This window comes from Culex quinquefasciatus, chromosome 2 (assembly GCF_015732765.1).
Source record: "Culex quinquefasciatus strain JHB chromosome 2, VPISU_Cqui_1.0_pri_paternal, whole genome shotgun sequence".
Classification (NCBI taxonomy): Eukaryota; Metazoa; Arthropoda; class Insecta; order Diptera; family Culicidae; genus Culex; species Culex quinquefasciatus.
In genome coordinates, this window is record NC_051862.1 from 141,063,767 (window position 1) to 141,088,754 (window position 24,988).

At 35.3% G+C, this 24,988-nt stretch overlaps 1 protein-coding gene across 1 annotated transcript in view; it reads right to left on the bottom strand.

The window, feature by feature from the left end:
• Window positions 1-8,245: 8,245 nt before the first annotated feature.
• LOC6031856 (homeobox protein 5) overlaps window positions 8,246-24,988 on the bottom strand; it is a 180,600-nt gene continuing 163,857 nt past the window's right edge. The window contains exon 8 of the mRNA XM_038258286.1: window positions 8,246-9,435. Within this exon, the coding sequence (XP_038114214.1) occupies window positions 9,193-9,435 (243 nt within the window). The 3' untranslated portion in view covers window positions 8,246-9,192. The remainder of the gene's footprint in view (window positions 9,436-24,988) is intronic.

A 24,988-nucleotide genomic window follows, 5' to 3' on the forward strand; every position in this document is an offset into this window, starting at 1 on the left:
TCTTACATGAGTTTTATTCAAATTTGTTTCCAAAACGTTATCCATCGATGTTGTAGGCTGACAAAAGCCAGAAATTCTTCGATCGAAATTTTACGAACGAAAATGTTATTTAACTAACAACATTTTTCAATTTTCAATTCGGTAAAATCGCTGTTCGGCGGTAGGACTCATGTCGCACATTTTCTTGTCCAACTCTGATAAACATTCAATGTCAACTTCAACAGAATTCGTTTGTACACTTTCGATGGAACCTCACGTACACAAAACTCCTCCACCAACATCTGTATCTGCACGCAAACCTGGGAAATTGCCTCCAGCTCAATAGTTACAAGGTGTCTGCTACATGAAACGACTCCTTTTCTCCTCACATGATTTGTAAAGAATATCCTAGCTGCCCGACAAGACGGATATGCAAATATTGGCCCTCTTCAAACACGTAGGACCAAGCATAAACTTAGATATGTATCGACTAACAAACAGTCGCACGTCGTTCACATTCCACAGGTGGGTCGATGTTGATAAGCTCAATCTTCAGTAACTTCATCATTTCCAGGAATCGCAGTGAGCATGTTTTACTCTTTGAAGGAAATCTGATTTTTCTGAGGCAGACACGAATCGAACCCATCACCTTCCGCTTACAATTCGAAACCCGTAGAACTAGGCTACAGGAGCTCGGCCAATTTCATGTGGGATTTTCGGATACTGCTGGCGTTTAATTTTGTTGCTTGAATTATACATATATGGGTCATTCCATCTGAAGCGGAACAGCATTTGAAAATTACCATCTCCGATTCTGCTCAAATTTGGCAGAGCTGTTAAGACTATCAAAACATGCAAAAATCCCGAATTTCATCCAAATCGGACCACCCTCTCCATTTTTGTACCCTCCCAAAAAATCGACTTTTTGGCGATTTTTGAGCGAAACCTCTATTTTCAAACGACGATAACTCAGGAATAACACATCTTAGAGGGTCGGTTTTAGACTCAATTTTGAAGGAAATCGGACGTAGAATCCATTTCCGTGATCAAAATTTAGATTCAAATATGTTTTCTACCTGTATTGCGCAATTGAAAACTTTAAATGGCCGTATCTCAAAACAGCCCTATTTATTTTTTAAATTTGACCTCACCATCGTATTCCCCGTCCGATTTTACATATGAATCACTTAACGGCAGAAAGGAATATGTTTCGTTCCAGAGATATCGAATTTTAAAGTTTTGAGTATTTGAGATTAGCTAAATTAGCTACACTCGCCGCATATGCTAGAAGCACTCAGTCGTGCTGATCAATAATTACTACCTGGTGTTCTGTAAGATGAATTATTTTTATAATTTTATACGATTTTGAGATAATCAATACCTTGAACAATCTATTGGGTAAATTTGAATGCACTGTTTTTCCTGATCACAGTGTCATTGAACCATATTAAGTAAAATTTGAACTTTTAATATTTATTTGCCAAAAAAATAACATTTTTCTATTGTTTTCATATTTTTCCTAATTCTTCATTCCTTCCCACTTAATCAAATTATTTCTTTTATTTGAAGCGAGAACAAATGTAGAGCTGGCTGTAGTAGATGAAATAATTCTCAAGGGTTCTAGAACTTTTGCCATGTGCGGTAGCGAAATAGTGCCATTCAGCAAAAACCCCAAAATCTGATTTGAAAGATTGATCATATTAAAGCGATTTTTATTTGTGAGCCAGTTTCATCTGAATAACTGATGTTTTTTTTTTCAATTCTGGTAAATTTAATTTTGATAAACAAAACCATATACTTCTGATACATGTGGACAGCACCTGCATCGTCTTCCAAGATTTCGAAATGGTTGACAAACAAAAAAAAAAGATTATTGTTCGGACGGTGTTGAAATCAACACCACTGAAGTTGATCTTAATCAGATAATAAATCAGATTAATCTTTGTGATTTTCTTACATTTTTCAGTTTTATACTTTTCAGAAATCCTCCTCCTTAATCATGCTTCACGAGAGTTTTATTCATGTTAATTCATAACTTTTAACACGATAATGTATCGTACACTTAAGTGTTATTTAAAAGATCGACTGCGGGAATTCCATTTGCCCTGTATTGCGTGTCGTTCTAGCTCTGTCCCGTGGCCTAGCACAAATTCACCGTATACTATTTTTTAAATAAGGATTATAAAGCGGTTTTCTACAGTGGTGTACATTCAATTTTTGCCTAATTTGCGAATTCAATAAATATCCAGGTAGCAGTTATTGATCAGCGCGCCCGAGTGCTTCTAGCAGATGCGGCGAGTGTAACTGATGTAGGTAATCTCTAATACTCAAAACATTAAAATTCGATATCTCTGGAACGAAACATATTCCTTTCTGTCGATAAGTGATTCTTATGTAAAATCGGACGGAGAATACCATGGTGAGGTCAGATTTAAAAAATAAATAGGGTTGTTTTGAGATACGGCCATTTAAAGTTTTCAATTGCGCAATACAGGTAGAAAACATATTTGAATCTAAATTTTGATCACGGAAATGGATTCTACGTCCGATTTCCTTCAAAATTGAGTCTAAAACCGACCCTCTAAGATTTGTGGTTCATGAGTTATCGTCGTTTGAAGATAGGGGTTTCGCTCAAAAATCGCCAAAAAGTCATTTTTTTGGGAGGGTACAAAAATGGAGGGGGTGGTCCGATTTGGATGAAATTCGGGATTTTTGCATGTTTTGATAGTCTCAACAGCTCTGCCAAATTTGAGCAGAATCGGAGATGGTAATTTTCAAATTTGCATTTTTTCTTGCACACTTCAGGTGGAATGACCCATATACATAATACATATACAAATTTACTTCTATAGAAATCCAAAAAGTTTTGAATTTTATGATAATAAAAAATGCTTGTATCGAGGTTTTTAAGCGAAGATGGCGTTCGAATGGTGAACGCCCGAAATGTCAAAATCGCGCAGTGGTACCAACATTACGGAAAATGTGTAATATGGCATGACAGACACATATTTTTTCTAATGTTGGTGCTACTGCGCGATTTTGACATTTCGGGCGTTCACCATTCGAACGCCATCTTCGCTTAAAAACCTGGATACAGAAACGATTCCTTTCATCATATTTAATCATATTGGAGTTTTTATTTGTTCTCCTTTTCTACAATGAAAACTAATTAGACAAATGAAATCAATTATCAAGAAAAAAAAAGTCATTAAAATACTTTTAAAATAGAAATAATTACCAAAACACAACAAGAAAACTCAGGTTTTATTTATTAGATAAAAGTTATAAAGCATTCCACTTCCGGGAAATTCCACGCTGCTTCTTTGCTAGTGATGAACTGTGGTGAATAATCACTGGGCATCGCCAGCACTCCACTTCCGAGAAGCTTCCGCACGAAAAAGCTCGCCGTCGGTAAACTCACCACTGCTTGCATGATCTTAACTTGTGTGCAAGTGAAGGTGAGGAGCGAAAACAAGATGCATAGTATGAGAAGCAATTAGTTTTAGGCTGAAAGTGGGATGCCATCGAACAAGCTTCCCATGCGCCAGTGCCAACGCACACCGCGGGTTCGGTTTTCTAGCTTCGGTACGTGCCTGAACCCATTTGTGTATTGGTATCTTGGTACATCGTACCAGCGCACCACGACACTCTCGGCTCGCCCCATCGGTTTTGTGTCTGGCACTCACCCATGGCATGAACCCAGCGTGCCGTGGTACGTGTCGTGGTATTGAACCCGTTTTGTACCGCCAGCGCGTACCACGGCACGTACCTCGGCTCGTAACGAGTGAAGCACCTTGGCTCATATACCGGGTTCATGCCATGGGTGAGTGCCAGACACAAAACCGACGCGGCGAACCGAGAGTGTCGTGGTGCGCTGGTACGATGAACCAAAATACCCTCGGTTCGTGTGAGTCGGGTACGGGTGTAAACCGAACAAAGCAGGCGCAAAGCAAACCCGAGGTACAGTTGAACCGCGTGTACCGCACGGTGCAGGGAAGCTTGCCATCGAATGTTGTTTAAATATAAATGAGAATATCAGTTGGAGTAGTTTTTCGGATTTACGACCAATGAAAAGAATGAAAAAGCAAAGCTTAAACCTCTTATGCCCATGGTTGCACCAAAGCACCACAAATTTTTTACTTCAAATTCACATTTCTCAAAAACTATTGGATGAAATGAACTCATTCTTCCTGCACAATGTTAATTAGGATTTTTTTACTGCCTCCAATTTAAATTTCATCCAATTTGGTCAAGAATGGCAAGGAAAAACTTCGATCTCGACTCGGCAGAGCCTTGTTGGATAAATGATCGAATCTACTTTTTGCACTTTGTTGCATAAACCAAGCATAAACTCTTATTTTCAACCGATTTCTGATCTTTGAAAACCATTGGACATTTTAGGTCCAACATTTAAGGTTTTTAGTAGGCCATAAAAGCCCATTCAGGGGAGTTTTCAGAATCATCTTCAAACCTGTAAGTTTAAAAATGTTCAATCCGGTTCGAATCCCGCTGCGGGCGCTCTAAAATTAAATTAAGTGTAAAAATGGGTATCCGTCGCTTTCGCTCCGTGCCGTACTCAAAACACTTAGGAGCCCAGGACGGCGAAGTCCTTGAAGTTTTAAAAAATTCTTATTGCACACTTTGCACCAAATTCTCCACCCTTGCAAATAATATCTGCACATCAAATATTTGCACACTTGAAATCTTACCCGGTCTCCCCCAGGTCGCCTAGAGTGGTGCGTGTCTCGACTGAGCTTTGATGCTTTCGACCACTTTAGAACAGTTTCAAACTAGGGTGTGTGTCTTGGATAGTTTTTTTTTCTGGTGTAGTTTGAGGTGTGCACTTTGTTGGACCTCTCGTAATTTCTTAATAACAAAAACAATTTAAATAACATCAAAAATCTTTTATCGTAGAATTGTTCTTAGATAGTTTACTAACATTTTCCCAAAATATGGTGGATTTTGATGAACACTACCTTAAATGCCAATATTTTTAAAATTGACCCGATCTCACCCCTTAGAGGACGTGACATTGGGTCAAATGAAACTAAAATGATGCTCAAATACAAAGATATGGTAAAAACAAGTCATCCAACAGTGTTTCTTGTTCGAGGGAATCCGTATTGACATGCTAGAATGTTTGAAGTAGAGATTTTCAATCATTTGGGTACTTTTTGATCAATTCCAACATTTTTTTTTTAAAGTTGATTTTTCGAGAGGTCATTTTTTTTGCCAAAAACGTACCTAAATTTTAGACAGCTGCTAAAATGACAGGATTTGTTCTAAGATCGAGATTTTTTCAGCAATGTTATCTTAATATGTCCCTTGCACAACCCTTTTAACAGAATTTAGTTTCATTGAGAAGTACCTGAGAAATGGTAAAATCCGTAAAAAAATACTTTGACCCAAACTCACCCCAAAGACCCAATGTCACCCCCACTGACGGTATATCTCTACTTATATTGAACCAAAATTGATACTTTTTTATGGAAAATGTTCAGAAAAATGTTCTCTACAATTTGATTGATTCGAAAAAATTTTAAAATGTCATAGTGTTATATGGCAGAGGATTAAAAAAAAATATTGGGAATCTTTTGGGTAATTATTAGCTTTTAAATGAAATACTCTCAGTTTAGCTGTGTTTTATGCTCAAATTTGTATCCGGTAAAACTCTTGCTATATTTTAATGACGAATTGTACAAAGACAATATTTTTATCCAGTCGTTTTGAGGTTTCCAGCTTGGATTTTGGGGTTATTTCAAAGAAAGCTAGAAATCTGGTTAATTTGGATTGGAAACTAAAAAAAATTGTCGAGGAGAAATAACTAACTCCAAACTTAATCCAATTTTGGGGTGAGATTTGGTCATACAAAATTCAGCCTTTTTTATGACCCAATCTCACCCCCCAGACCCAATGTCACCCTTGATGACGGTACAAATAGTTGCTAATACTGCCTCTGTTCGCATAAATATCCCATATGCATTTTCATCACTTTCGAGTTGTTGATTCAGTTCAAAGACGTGTGTTCTTTCAGAAAAACCTAAAATATCCAGTGCTTTTTTTTTTTATCTTGAGGAAATCCAGTTATTTCGTGAAAACTTAACATGTAGCCTTATGTGTGGAACAAACTTTTCTTGCATTTTCCCAGATGGCTTTTTATTAGAAGTTGACTTTATAGCTGTCGGCCACCATTGCTAGTACCAACCACTAGTGTCTTCCTTTTAATCTACAAGGACTTCGCCGTCCTGGGCTGCTAAGTGTTTTGAGTACGGAGCGTAAGCGCCGGATACCCATTTTTACACTTAATTTAATTTTAGAGCGCCCGCCGCGGGATTCGAACCGGCGACCTCTGGATTGTGAGTCCAGTGCGCGGTCCGATTGATCCTCACGGGCGGGACAATCGGCTGTTTATTAGGGGGCCCAGAATACGACACTTTTTCTCAAAACCTTGCTCCACAAGCTGAATATTGTTGCTTGAGCTATTGAGGAACTCTGGGCAAAATATGAGCAAAATTTCGCTCAAAATTTTCACAGATGCTCAAAATAACCCAAAAAAAAAACGTTTTCCGCTTTTGGAGTAGGGGGTCATTTTTTCTGGGCACCCTGCTGTTTATGCATATGGGACATTTATTCGAACATGGGTAGTATAGAAGTCATTAAATGTTGAAAACATGGCTTAAAATTTATTTATTTTTTCTATTCGCCTCCCCAATAAGGCTAAATTTTCTAAAAACTGACCTACTCAAAAAGTTTTCACTTTTTAAAGCATAATTGTCAAGGTAAAAAGTATTTTATAAAAAAGATGATACTATCCCCTCCCCTTTCTACTTCCCTGGTAAGTGTATATGGCTCAAGGAACCTGTTCAAATTATTTCTATTCAGCATCATCACTTTTATAAAACAGCAAAGTTAGTAACGTCTTTTTGTTAGATGTGTGATAAAAAATGAAATGAAATGAAAGTGTTTATGATATACTCCGACCATAACCAAAGTAGTGATAAACCCAAGGGTTTCCAGCAAGGCCTCAGACTGGCAAGTAATTAATAATTACTTTGATTTTCAGCTGGTAATTAGGTAATTCTTTAATTACTTAGTAATTGATGGTAATTAGAGTAATTTAAAGTAAATAATTGGTAATTAAAGTAATTTTTGAGTAATTAAATTAATTGATTTTTTTAAATTGTACTTTTCCAACGAAACTTTTTACTTTTTATATATGATCTATTATAACAATATTTTATTAATTTCAAATAAGAGTGAAACACAAAGATAAAAAAGACCGGTTCTGTATGTAGAAGGCCTTATTCACCATAGTTTTCTCCTTAAACTCTCCTAAAATTTATTTTTATCATGTTGTTTATCGAAGCTGATGAACAACAAAAGGCAACGCCATGATTTATTACCTAGTGAAAAATGTTTTGTGAATACGAAATCAATTCATTTCTATTAAGTCATTATAAAAATATGTTTTTTAATTGCAAGAACTACATTAGAATTGATTAATTTTTTATGCTTTTTTTCTAATAGGCAGTCAAAATTATTTGAAGTTTATGTGTATCAAATATTTAAAACCAAAATGTACTTAATTATCTTATATCTCTCTATTAAGAGCTAAGCTATTTTCCCGAAAAATTTCCAAATATTTCTGAGACAAATGTTTCAATGTTAAAAATCAAACTCAGTGAAATTAAAATCGACTAATATTCAGATGCAGAAATTAAATCCAATGTTAATGTCACATTTCACATCATCCGTATTTTCAGTAACGGATTTTTTTAATTTGCTTGGAAAAAAACATGCAAAGTAATGTCAAGCCAATGTTTGAAAAATATTTTAAAACTTAACGTTATTTTGATGAATTTCACAATTTTCATGAAGAGCCGCTGCAAATATTTGTCAAAATTTATGTTTGGTTCGAAAAATCAGGTGGCTTTTTTTCAAACATATTCTATATTTTAAAGGCATTCGACTTGCAATAAACTGAAAACAATTTTGAATTATTAATTAATTATATTAAAATTCATATATTGAAGTAAAACAGTACAGTATTTTTTTTAACAGTTAAAACCGTAGAAACGAATACTTAAATTTAAATTAAATGTTTTTTTTTATCGTAGTGAAAAGTAATTTAGTAATTAATCTTTTTGCATCAGTAATTTGAGTAATTAATTGGCAGACTGGCAAGTAATAAACGCTTCTGGAAACCCTTGGATAAACCATCGAATACGGATAGATTTCTTTAAGAAGAAACAAAACCAACTGTTGAAGTGTTTAAAACATAGTTTATTTTTATTGTTTTCCATGCGTAATAGCAGAACTCTAACATACAGATACAGTACAACTGCGCTTCTCGCTTCGCATCCATATATAAATCATGATAAATACTGATAATAATGTGTGAACTAAGGGTCTTACCGAATAACGTTTTAAAAATTAAATATAAGTGTACGTGTACAATTTTGACAAGAGGGTTTTTTTACTTTCGAAACGAATTTTTTTTCTCCTAAAACAATCTAAAAGAACTGATTTCGTAAATCATCATCAGCTAAAACCAAATGTTTTCTTTTTAAAACTGAAGAATTTCGATGCGCTAGTACCGTCGTCTTTTCCTTCAAAGTTAGTTTAAGTCTTTTATGTGTGTTTTTTGTTTATTTAAGTTAACGCTTGCTTGTAACTTTTCGATCCACAAATCGCAACTAATTAGAAATAAATATGTGTTTTTTTGTTTTTCTTGCGTGCATTTTCCTTCACTATCTACTAGCATTAAATGTTGTTGTTTTTTGGAGGAAGAATCTGTGTGTAAGAATCGTCGTAACAAATAATATTCATAATATTTTTTTTTCTTTATAATAATTGCAATAATGATAATAACTATAATGTTTTAATAGAATCTACTATTCGACGCTAATCGCTACAGAACAGGGTCGATCGCCCCACTTTCGACGGGGCGCGTGCGTCTCTCGGAGATAACAAGACTTACGAGCTAAGTAACGAATTAAAATGTAATATTGTACATGTCCCGGCGAAATGATCCTAACTTGAAATTTTAATAAACTTTTTCTTCTTCGTGTCTCTAAGTACGTATGCAAAAGGCAGTGTTGCACGCCTTATTTTGATTGTTTTTTTTCTTTTCTTTTAGTTGTAATTATTGGAAATCAATCACTGGTCTGGATGGGTTTAAACGTTCTTTTCTGATTTTTTTTTGACAAATTTCTAACCAACCGACCCGTTGCTGGGGGGTCGGTTGGTGGGCGTCGTGTCCCCCTTGTTGCTCATCCGGCTGGACGGGGTCGGCGGGGTGGCACAGAGCGCGCACGGACAGGGACCGCCGAGCCGCTTGGCCAGCATCGACTTGAGCTTCAGGGCCGGGCCCAGCTTCATGCCGAGCGAGTTGGTCAGGTGTTCCTCGGTGAGCAGTGGCAACCCGGCGCCGTCGATGCTCTGGTCACGAAAGTTCTGTAAGAAGAGAGCGAAAAGGAAGGAAATGTTTTAGTTTTTTTATGTGCTGCTGATTGTAAATAGGCGGAAGCAAAATCGTTTTGATTCTAAAATGTTTCTAGAGCATAAACTCAATGTTGAGTTATTGATGCAGAACATTGATGTCCTACCCTGTCAAGCATAATTTCCTTTCCACTAGCATTTAAAAAAAGTATCCATGAACTCTAAAATGTTCGATTTCACTTTTCGCCGTCAAAGAATCCAGTGAACAGTTATATGTAAGGCGTCTGACCACATTGTAAAATTCCATAAAATCCAACAACTAAATAGAGATCAAGAGATCCCTCTAATAATAGGTAAAGGCCCTCTCTAAGCACCAATAACCGCAAAATCAGAAGAGGGAAATCAGGGCAACAACAAATGTGGCGGCGCGTTATTAAGCCAAACTCAATGAAAAAAAAACTGACCAGAAAACGAAAGAAGTGAAACAAGTTAAGCCAAAACGAAACAAGAGCATTCGATCCTGAACCATAAACACCATCTACCGTTTCAGCAACAGCAGCAGCATGCAATATACAGATCAGGGTGGTGCATCAACCACCTCCCCCATTTACTCTCGCCCCACTCCATTCACCACGAACCAAGAGTTCACAATAAGAACAGAAAAGCAAAGAAAGAGCAGGGGAAAAGGATTTGTGGCACGCGCCTCGGGCTAATATCGTCACGATCCTACTATTAAGGCCTGGGCGTAATAACTGGGTGCATCTGTTATAAACTTCTTGGACTCTGGCTTCTTGAGCTTATCGGCGAGGCGGATTTTGATGTGGTCCTTCCTGATCCTCCTTTTTCTCTGAGGTGCACTTTTTTTTCTTGCACCGTTGTCAGTTTGACGTGGACGTGGAGAACGTATCCCGACAGCAAGACAGGGACGACCTTGAGTTTGAGGGTTTGGGTTTGGGAGAAAATTGGATTCGGAGAAATGGAACAATTTATGGGTTAAAAAGATCAAATCTTGCTTTTTCACAAAAGATTAGTAAACAAAAAAGGAAAGATTTGTTTGTATGAAAATCAAATTCACGAAATACTTAATTCAAATATTTTTATTTTTTGCATAAAGCACAACTTCATGCCTTGAACATGAAAAAAGATTTAAAAAACAATTAGGAGCTTGTAAAAAAAACATTTTTTTTGTTATGTGGATCCAAAGTTCCCCATTTTCAATATATTTTATTTTAATCTACAAAATTGATTCCAAAATAAAAAAATAAAAAAACATTGGAGGATATAACTTGATTTACTAACAATCGATCCGAAACATTTTCAATGGAAAATTTTAGCTTAATAACACAGTTTATCTTTCTTAAGCAGTGAAAAAATATGTTTATGATCCTGAAAACATTTACAAACTTAAAACAATATATTAGAATCAATATACGTTTTCAACATTATTTGAGCAAATTTAAATAGATTTTTCGAAAAAAAATTACGCCCGATTTTATGGCGTACTCAAAAAAAAAATCCGAAAAATAATGGCTCGTAAAATCAGGAAGCAAAAAACAATTTTTTTCTAAAAGCCTAATTTTTTAATGAAATTAGACGTGCAATCAACTGCAAACTATTTAAAATGCATTTCTTTGCGTTGATAATCACTTTGAGCATGATTGACACAGTCAAAAAATATTTTGATGTTTTGTAAAATTTCGATGCACAGGTTTACAAAAAAAAATGCGCCGAAAATCTTTTTTCGTCAAATATTAGAATTTTTATTACTAATGATTGTAACACCACTGTAGGGGCAAGTGTAACAAGCTAAGGAAATGCTCGTTAAAACCCATTTAAAACCTGTATGCACCATAAAAATTTGATTTCAAATTATTGATTCTTTAATTGTTAGGCCGATGCAAATATTTTTTAAAGTTTTTGTCCCTTGGCTCTGGTCAAAAAGTGGGGGAGGGGCAAAAAAATATATATAAAAATTGAAATAATAAGCCATAGTCTCAACATTTGAATGCAAAAAGTGTTTTAAAATGCATTTTACACTAGTTCAGTTGTTTTGCAATCATTAGTTTTAAAAAAAATGTAAGATTTGACGAAAACAAACTTTTTGCGATACTAAACATCGAAAATTTTCAAAAATTTAAAAGATGTTTAAATCAACCCAAACATGCTAAAAATGATTTTAAACGCAGGGGAATTCATTTTAAATATGATTTCAGCTGAATGCACTTACATTTCTATTGAAATTTCGAAGTATTTTGACAAACATATTTTTTGTGCCCCTGATTTTTGTTGATTTTTTGAACCAACTTTGAATAAAATTTGTACCAGCCTTAGATGAAATAATATTATTTTCCTAATAATTTGATCGTATTTCCGAAAAAAAAGTAGAAGATAATTGATAAATTTTTGAAATATCACTATATTTTGCATGAACAATTTGTATTTTTTCCATACTTAAAATCCCTATGGGTCATTCCACCTGAAGTGTGCAAGAAAAAATGCAAATTTGAAAATAACCATTTCCGATTCTGCTCAAATTTGGCAGAGCTGTTGAGACTATCAAAACATGCAAAAATCCCGAATTTCATCCAAATCGGATCACCCCTCCCATTTTTGTACCCTCCCAAAAAATCGACTTTTTGGCGATTTTTGAGCGAAACCCCTATCTTCAAACGACGATAACTCAGGAACCACAAATCTTAGAGGGTCGGTCTTAGTCTCAATTTTGAAGGAAATCGGACGTAGAATCCGTTTCCGTGATCAAAATTTAGATTAAAATTTGTTTTCTACCTGTATTGCGCAATTGAAAACTTTAAATGGCCGTATCTCAAAACAGCCCTATTTATTTTTTAAATTTGACCTCACCATCGTATTCCCCGTCCGATTTTACATAAGAATCACTTATCGACAGAAAGGAATATGTTTCGTTCCAGAGATATCGAATTTTAAAGTTTTTAGTTTTTGAGATTACCTACATTAGCTTCATTCGCCGCATAAGCTAGAAGCACTCAGAAGCGCTGTTCAATAACTGCTACCTGGTTATTTATTGAATTAAGATTTCAACCCAAATAATCATTAGCAAATTAGGCAAAAATGTAATGTACACCACTGTAGGAAACTGCTGTATACGGTGAATTTGTGTGCTAGCCGCCCACAGTACAAAGCAAGAACGACACGCAATACAGGGCAGAATGGAATTCCCGCAGAGCTAGCAGGAAATTGTAATTGATCTTGTAACTTAAGAAAAAGTGTACGATACATTACCGTGTTAAAAATGATGAATTAATATGAATAAAACTCTCGTGAAGCATGATTAAGGAGGAGGATTTCTGGAAAGTATAAAACTGGAAAAAGGTAAGAAAATCACAACGATCAATCTGATTTATTATCTAGTTGTGTTATTATTCAGTTGTGTTCATTTCGACACCGTCCGAACAATAATCTTTTTTTTTGTTTGTCAATCATTTCGAAATCTTGGAAGACGATACAGCTGCTATCCACATGTATCAGAAGTATATGGTATTGCTTTTGAAATTAAATGTACCAGAATTGAAAAAAAAATCATCAATTATTCTGATGAAACACATTATAAAAATCGGTTTAATATGATCAATCTTTCAAACCCTAAGGCAGAATTTGGGGTTTTTGCTGAATGGCACTATTTTGCTACCGCACATGGCAAAAGCTCTAGAACCCATGAGAATTATTTCATCTACTAGCTCTACATTTGTTCTCGTTTCAAATAAAAGAAGAAATAAAAGAAATAATTTGATAAAGTGGGAAGAAATGAGGAATTAGGAAAAATATGAAAATAATAGAATAATGATAAATTTTCGAAAATTGTATTGCAAATAAATATTAAAAGTTCAAATTTTACTTAATATGGTTCAATGACACTGAGATCAGGAAAAATAGTGCATTAAAAATTACCCAATAAATATTCCTTAAACAAAAAATAGATTGTTCAAGGTATTGATTATCTCAAAATCGTATAAAATTGAAAAAATAATTCATCTTACAGAACACCAGGTAGTTATTATTGATCAGCACGACTGAGTGCTTCTCGCAGATGCGGCGAGTGTAGATATTATAGGTAATCTCAAATACTCAAAACTTTAAAATTCCATATCTCTGGAACGAAACATATTCCTTCCTGTCGATAAGTGATTCTTATGTAAAATCGGACGGGGAATACGATGGTGAGGTCAAATTTAAAAAATAAATAGGGCTGTTTTGAGATACGGCCATTTAAAGTTTTCAATTGCGCAATACAGGTAGCAAAAATAATTTAATCTAAATTTTGATCACGGAAATGGATTCTACGTCCAATTTCCTTCAAAATTGAGTCTAAGACCGACCCTCTAAGATTTGTGGTTCCTGAGTTATCGTCGTTTGAAAATAGGGGTTTCGCTAAAAATCGCCAAAAAGTCGATTTTTTGGGGAGGTACAAAAATGGAGGGGGTGGTCCGATTTGGATGAAATTCGGGATTTTTGTATGTTTTGATAGTCTTAACAGCTCTGCCAAATTTGAGCAGAATCGGAGATGGTAATTTTCAAATGGTGTTCCGCTTCAGGAGGAATGACCCATATGGTAAACTTGCCCCACCTGAACAAGGTTTTTTAATAGGGCGTCCAATTTTCCCGGGTTTTGAATTCCCGGGAAACGGGAAATATATTTGTTGAATCCCGGGAATTCCCGGGATCCCGGGATATTTTTTGCAGCAGTCATAAAATCTATGTTTTCATTATATAGGGTAGAGTAGTCATCAATGAGACACGGGGAACAATGATAAAATGGCTCTCACAAGACGTAGTTTCAACCAATCTGGCTCATATTTGGGGGAAAGGAGTATCTACTAGATACACGTCTGCCATAATAGTGACTTTGGTTATGGGCGCTCCCTTGCCAAGTTATTCATACATGTTTGATTCTGGGGTGTAAAAGTAAATTTAGACTAAAAATTACATTTTCGCTCATAGGCTACCATTAACACAAAAACTAATATTTCTCCAAATTTCTTTCGTCGTTTCACAGGGCATAAGTTGGGCTACAATGTCCTTTTATTAGGTTTGACCAAGAATTAGAATATACCCAGAATCCAGGGCTGTCTCATTGTTCCCCACTCTATTCGGCCCATGGGTAACAATGAGACACTTTGATTTTTCTTCAATAAACTTTTCAAAATCTATGGAAATCTTTCAAAACATGAATTGGAAGTGATTTTTGGCGTATTTATTGAGTTTGAACTTCATTTAACCAAAAATATAGAGTTATTTCGTAAAATATAAGGATTTTACAAAATTTAAATACTTTTGCATAACTTTTGTTAATTGAAGTTTCATGTTGACAAAATTGTTTGAAAATGTTCAAAGGAAGTCTCCTGCAATGGAACAATATAAAAACACGATGTTTTACTAGAAAAGTATTGATTTTTGTAGAGTGTCTCATTGTTCCCCAGCTGTCTCATTGTTCCTGCCAAGTGCGTCTACAGTGTTAGAACACATTAAAAGAAAGAAAAATGCAACAATAAGCTCATTGAAACATGCTGATGAAAAAAATATAAAAATCGTTGAAAGTTAAAAACCAAAAGTGTCTCATTGATGACTACGCTACCCTATGTTACATTTTTCTAGCATAAATCAAAGAATTAGCTTAAAACTGTTAATGGTGATAAGCTACACTTCAATCTGAACAAGGACAGCAGTCTTTAGATAGTTTAAAACACATTAAAAAAAATGTGTTCTTTGATGTGCTTTGGAATTTAATTGAACCAGAATTTTGAATATATTTCTTTTATTTTTATATTTATATAATATAACTACAAAAGCTTATACAATTTCATTGAAAGTGTATAAAACAACAAGAAATAAAATTATACCAAACAATGTAACACTTTGGATAAGTTTAGAATTTTATTATGAAATAAAGAGACGAGTTGTTCTCTTTAATTCCGCTATATAGCGGAATTAAAAGGAACAACTCGTCTCATTGTATTCATAGTTATGCATTCTGCTAAAACGCTCAACCAAACCACAATAGAATTTTATGTTTTATATTTAAAAACATATTTTGAAAATTATCTTTAAGTCACTACCAACCAACTACCAATTGGGGATAATCGGGACTGCAGTCTGAACAGGTACAGGAGATTTTAGAGCAATAAATTTGAAAATCGGTGTACTAATTGTTTTGATCTGTTCCTGTTGTAATCGAAATCAATCAAAACAATCACAACATAATTCAAAAACAAATTAGCTTAAACAGCTGTCTTAATTCGTTACTTTTGTCCTGATTTGCTCCCGATGCCGGTTTATGATGAACAGTTTTTAATTTAAAAAAAATATGCTTTTTTTAAGTTTAAAGTCATAAATATACGTGCATAGTCTTTTTTTAAATATATAAAATTTGGTAGAAAATATCTAAGGCGCAAACCATTTTGCGGATATGTAAACAAAAAAATGAACAATTTTCCCTGCCAAATTAATGCTGTTTTATGCCGAATACAAATTTTAATGCATTAAACTGCTTATCGATTACTAATTTCCACAACCAAATCTGAATTTGATATGTTTTCAATTTTGGGAATTCCCGTGACAAAATATGAAAAATCCTGGGATTCTGGAATTCCCGCTTTTGAAAAAATCCTGGGATTTTTGTCCCGAGAATTCCCGGGATGGTCGCACTATTTTTGTAAAGCTCACCTCAAAAATAACCAAATGATGATAAAACATACTTTATAAAAGGTGCAAGTAGGGACACTACAGATCTGAAAAAAATGCATTTTGATCCAAATCCGGGTACCCCCCGGTGCTACCCTCTGAAATCATTGATTGACCCAACCCTAGGCTAAATTCCAAATTTGAGCTAATTCTGACCACGGGAACTCCTCCCTGTAAGACCTTGATATTAGTATGGGGAAAATCTTCAAAAAGTATGGAGAAAATCATCTGTTTCAGTTTTTTACCTGCAGAGAGAGAGAGCAGTATTTGACCGATCCTAGTCCATTCTCGGATGTAGGATCTTCATAATATTTGGAACAAATTTCCCGAAGGCACTGTATTTTTAGAAACTTTCGAAAATGACAATTTTTACGCAACCTGTTCTAAGGAGCTTATGCTTGTTTATTCTTACAATCTCCAGTAAATAAAAAATAGTTTTTTTAAACGCGGTGTCCTCAATTAGTATGTTTTATATGGTGTAATTTTAACGACATCTGAATATTTACTAATATGTTATTTTACATTTTTATTTGGTATTATTCCGAACACATGATGCTTCCCGTTTGTTACACGCTTCGTTAAATTATAGTTATCAATTGACACACTGAACCTGTTCCGCACATTACCGCGAGGGTCTAGTCCGCACTATTCGACGCCTCCGTGGTGATAGCTCGGGGGCCGTTAACATTTTTGCAACATCGCAACAGGCAAGCATAAACCGTTGCGATCCAGTTGTGTCCAAGGGGAAAACTCCGACGTCTCTAAGCATTCCACGATCACCCACCCATTCAGAGGTCCTGTTATCGGAGCACATATACTAGTACAAACTCATCATCATCATCTGGGAAGCGTGCTAGATTAACTCGCACCACACACTAATTTGAACATAAGGTAAACACACGTGGCGAAAAAAACCGCGACCGCGGAACGAAACACGAGGCCAAACTGCACTTCTTCAGGCATGCCCATTTTTTATGTTGATTGTATGCACAATAATTATGCTCACCTCGTGTGTGCATGTGCAGGTTTCTTCCTGCGATGCTCGTGCCAAGTTCAGCACACTTTTCCTCTCCTGGCTTACATGCCAAGGCCTGCTGCCACAAATTACTCAATGGAAAGAAAAACGAGCCTCTGGGTTTTTTCCCCTCCGAAACGTCCAGGTTTGTTTTACGAGACGTGGTGGAAGGAGTGCAACAAATAGTGCAGTTTCTATTGCATGGTCTAGTGGCTAGTAGATGCACTGAATGGTCACTGGTTATTTTAAGTTGGTGACCTTCATCTTTCTCCTAGAATGCTAAACGTGGAGTTTTTTTTAGTGTGCCGTAGAAAAGTTTGCGTATTAGGTAACGTCACAGTAGGGGAAAGTGGGGCAAGTGGAACAAGCTAAGGAAATGCTCGTTATAAACCATCAAAAACGTTAAAAATCTGTCGGAATTTTTTATAATCATCTTATTCCAAGTCTTGTCTACGACTTTGATAGAACACGTTTTAAAAAAATCCTGTTTCTTAATGTAAAAAATTGATTTTAAAAATTTTGATTTTCCGTACGTTCTTCTTAACTAGTGGGGCAAGACGAACAACCCGTTGGGGCAAGAGGAACAATGCATGAAACAACATGTTAGTTTGCTAACAATTGAACTGTTATCACTTAGATACATCAGATTAGAATGTATTTGAAACGTTTCTTTCATTTTTAGATTAAATAATAATATTTTACTAAAAATTTGATTGTTTTTACGAAATAAAATATTACTTAGATGAAAAACAGGAAATTTTCATAATATCATTATATTTTGCAAGGACATTTTTTTAACAATTGTTTATCAGTTTTTAATTACTTTTATGTATTTTTTTCTCAATAAAATATGTTGTTGCAGCAATTCGTATTTTTTCCATACTAAAAATCCATATGGTACACTTGCCCCACCTGAAAAAGATTTTGTAAAAGCTCTCAACAAAAATAAATAAAAGTTAAATCATACTTTATAATAGGTGCAAGTCATTGGTACGGACACTACTGATCTAGGAAAAAAAGCATTTTGATAAAATGAGCCTTAAAACGAACCCTAAGCCTTATTTTGTACCATCGAAATATTATAAGAAAACAAAGGTTTTGAAAAAAACTTCATTAAGTCTTATGCACCTTGGCGTTTACGTCGTTTTGGCGGTTATGTGGTAGTAGAATCAGCCAATTGCATTGCTAGCAACAATTCCTCATACTGGAAATAATCAAAATTGTAAAAATTACTGCCGTACGAGCAATTGTTCCTCTTGCCCCATATGGTCGTCTTGCCCCACCTTCCCTTACCTTCTTACAATTTTGGCAGGAATCTTCGTTCTTGAATATTCCTAAAATGAAATGTTTCTCTTTACCGTAACATGCTCCACTTTTCTTTAAATTTGTATCATTACAATAAACAAGAAGAATACTGGACAAACTATTGATGAAAACTTATGATGAAGTTTCAGCATTATCGATGAGTCAGAATTCTTCAAAAAACATGCTTGTTTTTTCAATAATACTGATTTTTATTTAAAAACAAAGACCCTCAAAACGGTGTAATACCCACTCCAGAATGTTTATTTAGCAATTCTATGGTAATATATTAGTTAAATTGAATGTTTGCAAAATTAAGTTAAGGTAAGTGTTTTATATAATTTCCTGAGTTTTATACTAAGAATTTAGGAAACTTTATATTCAATCCAAATTATTTTTTTAATCGGTCAAGGATGCCTATTTAGCGTTGGGAGACTGGATTTATGGTGATTTGTCAACAAATAACTTTATTTATGTTAATTTTTCGGAAGGTGTACAAACTTTTTTTGCACCTTTTTTGATTTCTGTAATAGTATTTATTATATAACTTTTTAGGGAAATCATCTTTTCATGAGCTTTTTATAGCAAAATGTTCGGCATGAGTTTCTGAACAAAACGTAATACTAGGTTTCTGTCAAACATTAAATTGTTTACATGTTTCATCACAAAATGTGCATAGTAGGGTGGGTACGGATTTTGAAAAGTTCTCAGATCAAGTTCTGGTATGGTTCCCCTTGTAGGGCATACCCACAGGGACTCTCACGCCAAATTTCAGCTCATTTGGTTGAAAACTGGCTTGTCTCAAGCGGGTTCAAGTTTACATGGAAATTACTATGGGAAATTTTGAATTTTCGTTCATTCGCTCCTACAGGCCTGGGGAAAACATGTAGAAACTCCTAGGATGGCCAGAAATGAGCGGAATCGTCTGGAGAACAACTTTCCCTAAGAGACCAGGTCGATTCGTTCAACCCCCATCGAGCTCAACGGCAATACATCCGGGGTTTTCGGAACCAACGGTTTTTTTCCAGAAAAGCATCAAAATTTCCTTAGCATGCTATGAATGCTTGATGAACACCGCGACGCCACATGTCAAACAGCTACCACGTGTACTAGCATCGCCTATACAAAATTAATTTTTAATAACTTTTTGAACAATAGAATTATCATTTATGGTGATCCTGATACTACTTAGCTGTATTCTAAACCTCCAAATAAGAAAAAAAAACTGTTATGGTGCAAATTTTACAATCACGTGATAGCTGTTTGACATGTGGGGACAAAAATCCGCAACTTTTGAGCTATAGAGAAACATGGTCAAAAAATCTGCCGCCGAGTTATGATTTTTTGAAAAACTGGTGATTTTTGGAAAAAATCGAAATTTCATACATAAAATTTTTTTGACCTCATTTTTTTATGCAAAATTAAATTTGCAATCGAAAAGTACTTTACAGATTTTTTGATAAAGGGCTCCGTTTTCAAGATATAGCCACCGAAAGTTTGATTTCAGCGAAATATTTGCAGTTTTTCGATTTTTAAAAATAGTGACCATGAGTGACCATTTCTAAAAATATTTTTTTTGAAAAGTTCAGAAAATTTGCTATAAAATTGTCTAAGAGACATTGAAGATTGGACCTCTGGTTGCTGAGATACAGCGGCTTAAAGAAAAAGAAACACGAAAATTGAAGTTTTCTAAGTCTCACCCAAACAGCCCACCATTTTCTAATGACGATATCTCAGCAATTAATGGTCCGATTTTCAATGTTAATACATGAAACATTCGTGAAATTTTCCGATCTTTTTCGAAAAAAATATTTTGAAAAAAATTAAATCAAGACTAACATTTTAAAAGGGCCAAACTTTGAATATTATGCCTTAACTTTAAAAAAATATTTTTAGAAATGGTCACTCATGGTCACTATTTTTAAAAATCGAAAAACTGCAAATATTTCGCTGAAATCAAACTTTCGGTGGCTATATCTTGAAAACGGAGCCCTTTATCAAAAAATCTGTAAAGTACTTTTCGATTGCAAATTCAATTTTGCATTAAAAAATGAGGTCAAAAAAATTTTATGTATGAAATTCCGATTTTTTCCAAAAATCACCAGTTTTTCAAAAAATCATGACTCGGCGGCAGATTTTTTGACCATGTTTCTCTATAGCTCAAAAGTTGCGGATTTTTGTCCCCTAAAACATATCAAAAAATCTCGAAAATCAAAAAATACGTATTTTGGGAATTTGAGTTTTTGTGAAAAAAAAGTTAATAAAAAATCGGGAAATTTTTTTTCCGTGTACCTATTTTTTTCTAAACAGTCCTTAACAATACCTACAACTTTGCCGAAGACACCAAATTGATCGAAAAATTCCTTCAAAAGTTACAGATTTTCGAATATATACGTACCATTTTTGTATGAAAAGCTGCCAAATTTGTATGGAAATTTATATGGACAAATTAATGATGCAAAATGGCTTCTTTGGTCATAGGGAAGGCCCCCACAAAGTTTGAGCCAAATCAAAAAATACAAAAAATAAAAATGGTCGAAATCGGCCGGTTTTGTAGAGAATTGCTCATCTTTTATGGCAAAAAATGTATATAACATTAAAGTGTAACAAAAATTACTTTTTGGCGGACATTCAAGGGTTTGTTCCGGTTGGCATACTAAACCCAAATCCAAAATATGAGCTTGATTGGACGTAACAGGAGCTGGCGCTTTGCATTTGAATTTTAAATGGGATTTAACCCGTAATTTTTTTTTCGAGAAATCAGCCCCGGCAAAATCAAATGGCGTCTAGGGCGTCGCGAAGCGCGACGCATATCTTTTTTGCCGGGGCCGATTTTTCGAAAAAATGACACACTTTGAAGGTCAGTACCGAGTTCCAGGGTGCTCTAAATTTCAATGTTATATATACCAAAAGATGCACAAGGATCTGACCTACACGCCAATGATGTTGAAAATAAACGCTTCAGTGGCCAGAATGCCTCAAAAAGTGACATTATTGAAAAAATCTTTTTTTACGGGTTAAATCTAATTTAAAATTCAAATGCAAAGCGCCAGCTCCTGTTACGTCCAATCAAGCTCATATTTTTAATTTGGGCTTAGTATGCCCACCGGAACAAACCCTTAAATGCCCGCCAAAAAGTAATTTTTGTTACATTCTAATATTACATCTTTATATATTTCCCTTTGAAAAAGCTATTTTTATTTTTATTTTTTCTAAGACCTCAGAAAATTTCACGAATGGTTTCTGAGTTATCATTTGTAATGTTTCTTTATAGTTGAGTATATGAAGAACGAAAAAATCAATCTTCAATGTTTCTTAGACGATTGTACAGGAAATTTTCTCAGCATTATTATTTTATGAAGATGAGCACTCATGGTCGCTGTTTTTCAAATCGGAAAAATAAAGTTTGTTTCTCAAAATGAAGCTTAAAGGGGGCAGTACTAAAGAATCGAGCACTTTTTTCAAATAAAATGTAAAGAACATTTCGATTGCTCTTTCAAATAAACGCAAAAAAATACGTACGCCATATTCATTTTAAGGTCGTATTTTAAGCGATTCTAAATTTACGCAACATTTTTTAAGTTATGGTTTAAAATAAGTATGACATTCAGCTGAAAACAATGTAAATTGTATTTTCCTGCGTTGATAATCATTTTTAAGCATGATTATTAAAGTTAAAGAATATTTGTTCTTTGTTTTAAGCATCTTCAGACAATTTTAAAGAAAATTTTCTGAACTTTTAAAATAATTGTCACTTTAAAAAAATAAAAAAACTGCAAATATTTCGCTGAAATCAAACTTTAATTGGGTCCTAAAATGAAGCTTAGATTGCTGAAATCATTGTTTACAGCGATAAAGCTTATTTTTCTGAGTACAATGACCCTTTGTACAACCACAAAGAATTTAAAATGGATTTTTAAATCAATTTTGAAAAATAACCTCGAGGTCCTTCTTGACAGAAAAGCTCCTACTTGACAGCTCGTTCCAAGGGGACCATAGTTGATCCATCGTAAAAATGTTGTCTTGTCAATTTTTTTTTGCATTAAAATGAAAAAAGTGATCAGAAATGGTTTTTAATCGTGTTTTTTACCGTTGTACATAAAAATTGACATAGGGCTTTAGTACCCAATTCTACATAAAAAACGTTACTTAATCCACCTTTAGGTGGTTGGTGCCTTCCTCACATTCATAAAGTGAATACACTACACAGCCTCAAAAAAGTGAATAAATAACACTTATTTTTATCAAAATATCTGAGATCCGACCTAAAAAAAGTGTATTAAAACACTAAAGTACTAATAACTTTTGATAGGGTTATCAGATTTTCAATCTTGTGGACTCTTTTGAAAGATTTATTGATTATCCATCCAACGATAGGTCGCATCAATGCTTGAAAAGGGATCTATCACTGAACGGGACTGCTCGATATTCGATAGAATTTTCTGTCAGCGATCATTTCCCAAAACGATATTTGATCACTGAAACACAACGCCTATCATGACCGATATTGCTTGGCGACGGTCGATGAACGTAAACACGAAGACGAAACGAACGAAAAATGAGCACCACTCAAGCAGCCGCCCGAACGAGACAACGTGCTCTTTCTCTTTCTCTCGTTTTTGTCTCTCTCTTCCTAGTGTATGCTGCGTGGTGACAGAAATCATATGATTGCTATCATTGGAGAGATGATCGGAATCTCGGTAGAATGTCAAACGACCGCTCTCTAGGCGATTTTTCTCCTGGAGGGAAGTCAATGATTGTGTGAGTGACTTTGCGTAGCACTCATTCCATTGTGTGTGAAACGAACGAAAGCAGAATGTAAAAAGCAGGTTGCCGTGGTGAAGACGATTGGAGTGTTCTGTCAGCTATCACAAACAAAGTCGAAATTTCACAAGCCCTGGGTCGCATGGCAGATTCGGACAACGTTTTCATTAAAATATGTGAGATCCGGCCTCTAAAAATTGTATAAATAACACTTAAGTGGTTATAACTTTTGATAGGGTTTCCAGATCTTCAATGTTTTGGGCTAGTTGAAAAGGTCTTTTAAATACCTTTCTAAAAATGAATAGCATGACGGGGTTTCTTACAAAAACCACCTTTTTTATTATCTTTCAAAGTTTAGCTGAAATCATTTTTTAAGCATAACTTTTGAAGAACTTTTCTAAACTTCATAATACTAACTAGGGTCTTGTGGGACCCTAACACAGATCGAATGAAATCAAAATGGTCCAAATCGGTTCAGCCAGTCTGGAGATAATCGTGTGCATATTTTTCGGTGAATTTTACATTTGGGAATGGGTAATTTAGTAGAAAAATCGCCAAATAGTGTTTCCGTGTACCTTTTTTTCTAAATAGTCCTCATCAATATCTACAACTTTGATCAGAAAAATCCTTTCAAAAGTTACAGATTTTCGAATATTTACGTACCATACTTGTATGGGTGAACCAATTACACAAAATGGCTTCTTTGGTCATAGGGAAGGCCCCCACAAAGTTTGAGCCAAATCCAAAAATTAAAATAAAATCCATTTCAGGTTTTGGTGGAGAATTGCTCATATTCGAATCTCGAAAATATTGTTTCTTTCGTTTACCCAGTATTTTGAAAAATGTCAAAAAACTAAGAAACGTTAAAATTTTATAATCTATTGCTTATAATAGCAAAAACAAACCATTCAACTAGTGGCGAGTCTAAATCCTGAACCAAAGTGCGCATAACTTTCCACATCGCACAACCCAGTAATCAAGTAAATCAGGGAAAAGATAAATATCCCACTGCTCGTCGACGGAGGCAACATCAGCAGCAGCAGCCGCAGTAGTTCGATCGATGATGGGGGTGCAACACTCCCCCATATTTCGCTCCTGCAGCCAACTTGCATTTCTCCCCTCCCCCTCCCACCAAGATTTAGCTTCTGCACTCATCAAGACAAACAGTTAAAATTGAATATTATTATTAACATAATTGGCGCTTACAGTCTTGACTGCCCTCGCTGCCAGCACCAACGTTGATTGAAACTGAAATAGTAAATCTTGGGTCTTGCCCCTCTTCCCCACCTCAACCTAAGCTTAGTTGGTTCATTTCGGTGGCTGCTAGTCATTTTCATATTTATGTTTCATGCTGTGTGCGCGCGCGTTCGAGGTGCATCGCAAGCTGCAATTCTCGATTGCGAGAGTACGAAGGGAAGGGGGAAGCTGGAGATTTATTACAATGAGCCTCCCATTCCAGAAGCGGAACCCCTCACCCCACCACTTTCATTGAGTAAACCGAGAGCGAACCTTTCAATTACAAATTGCGCGCGCTGGGGCTCGTGGCTCGAGAGCGCCACCTTTTCCGTCAGCGCCCATCATCCGTCCAGCCGGATCGGACCACGCGAGCATAATGTTGCGCGCTTTTTATGCTTCTAGAGCCGAAAGATGGCGCGCGCGCCCGCCAACAAACCTCGAATTATGGAGTTCGCGTGGACCGCGAGAGAGAGAGGGAGATTTGGATTTGATTTGGTAGTAAGCTACTTGCGGGGTCGCTACTTGCAAATTAAG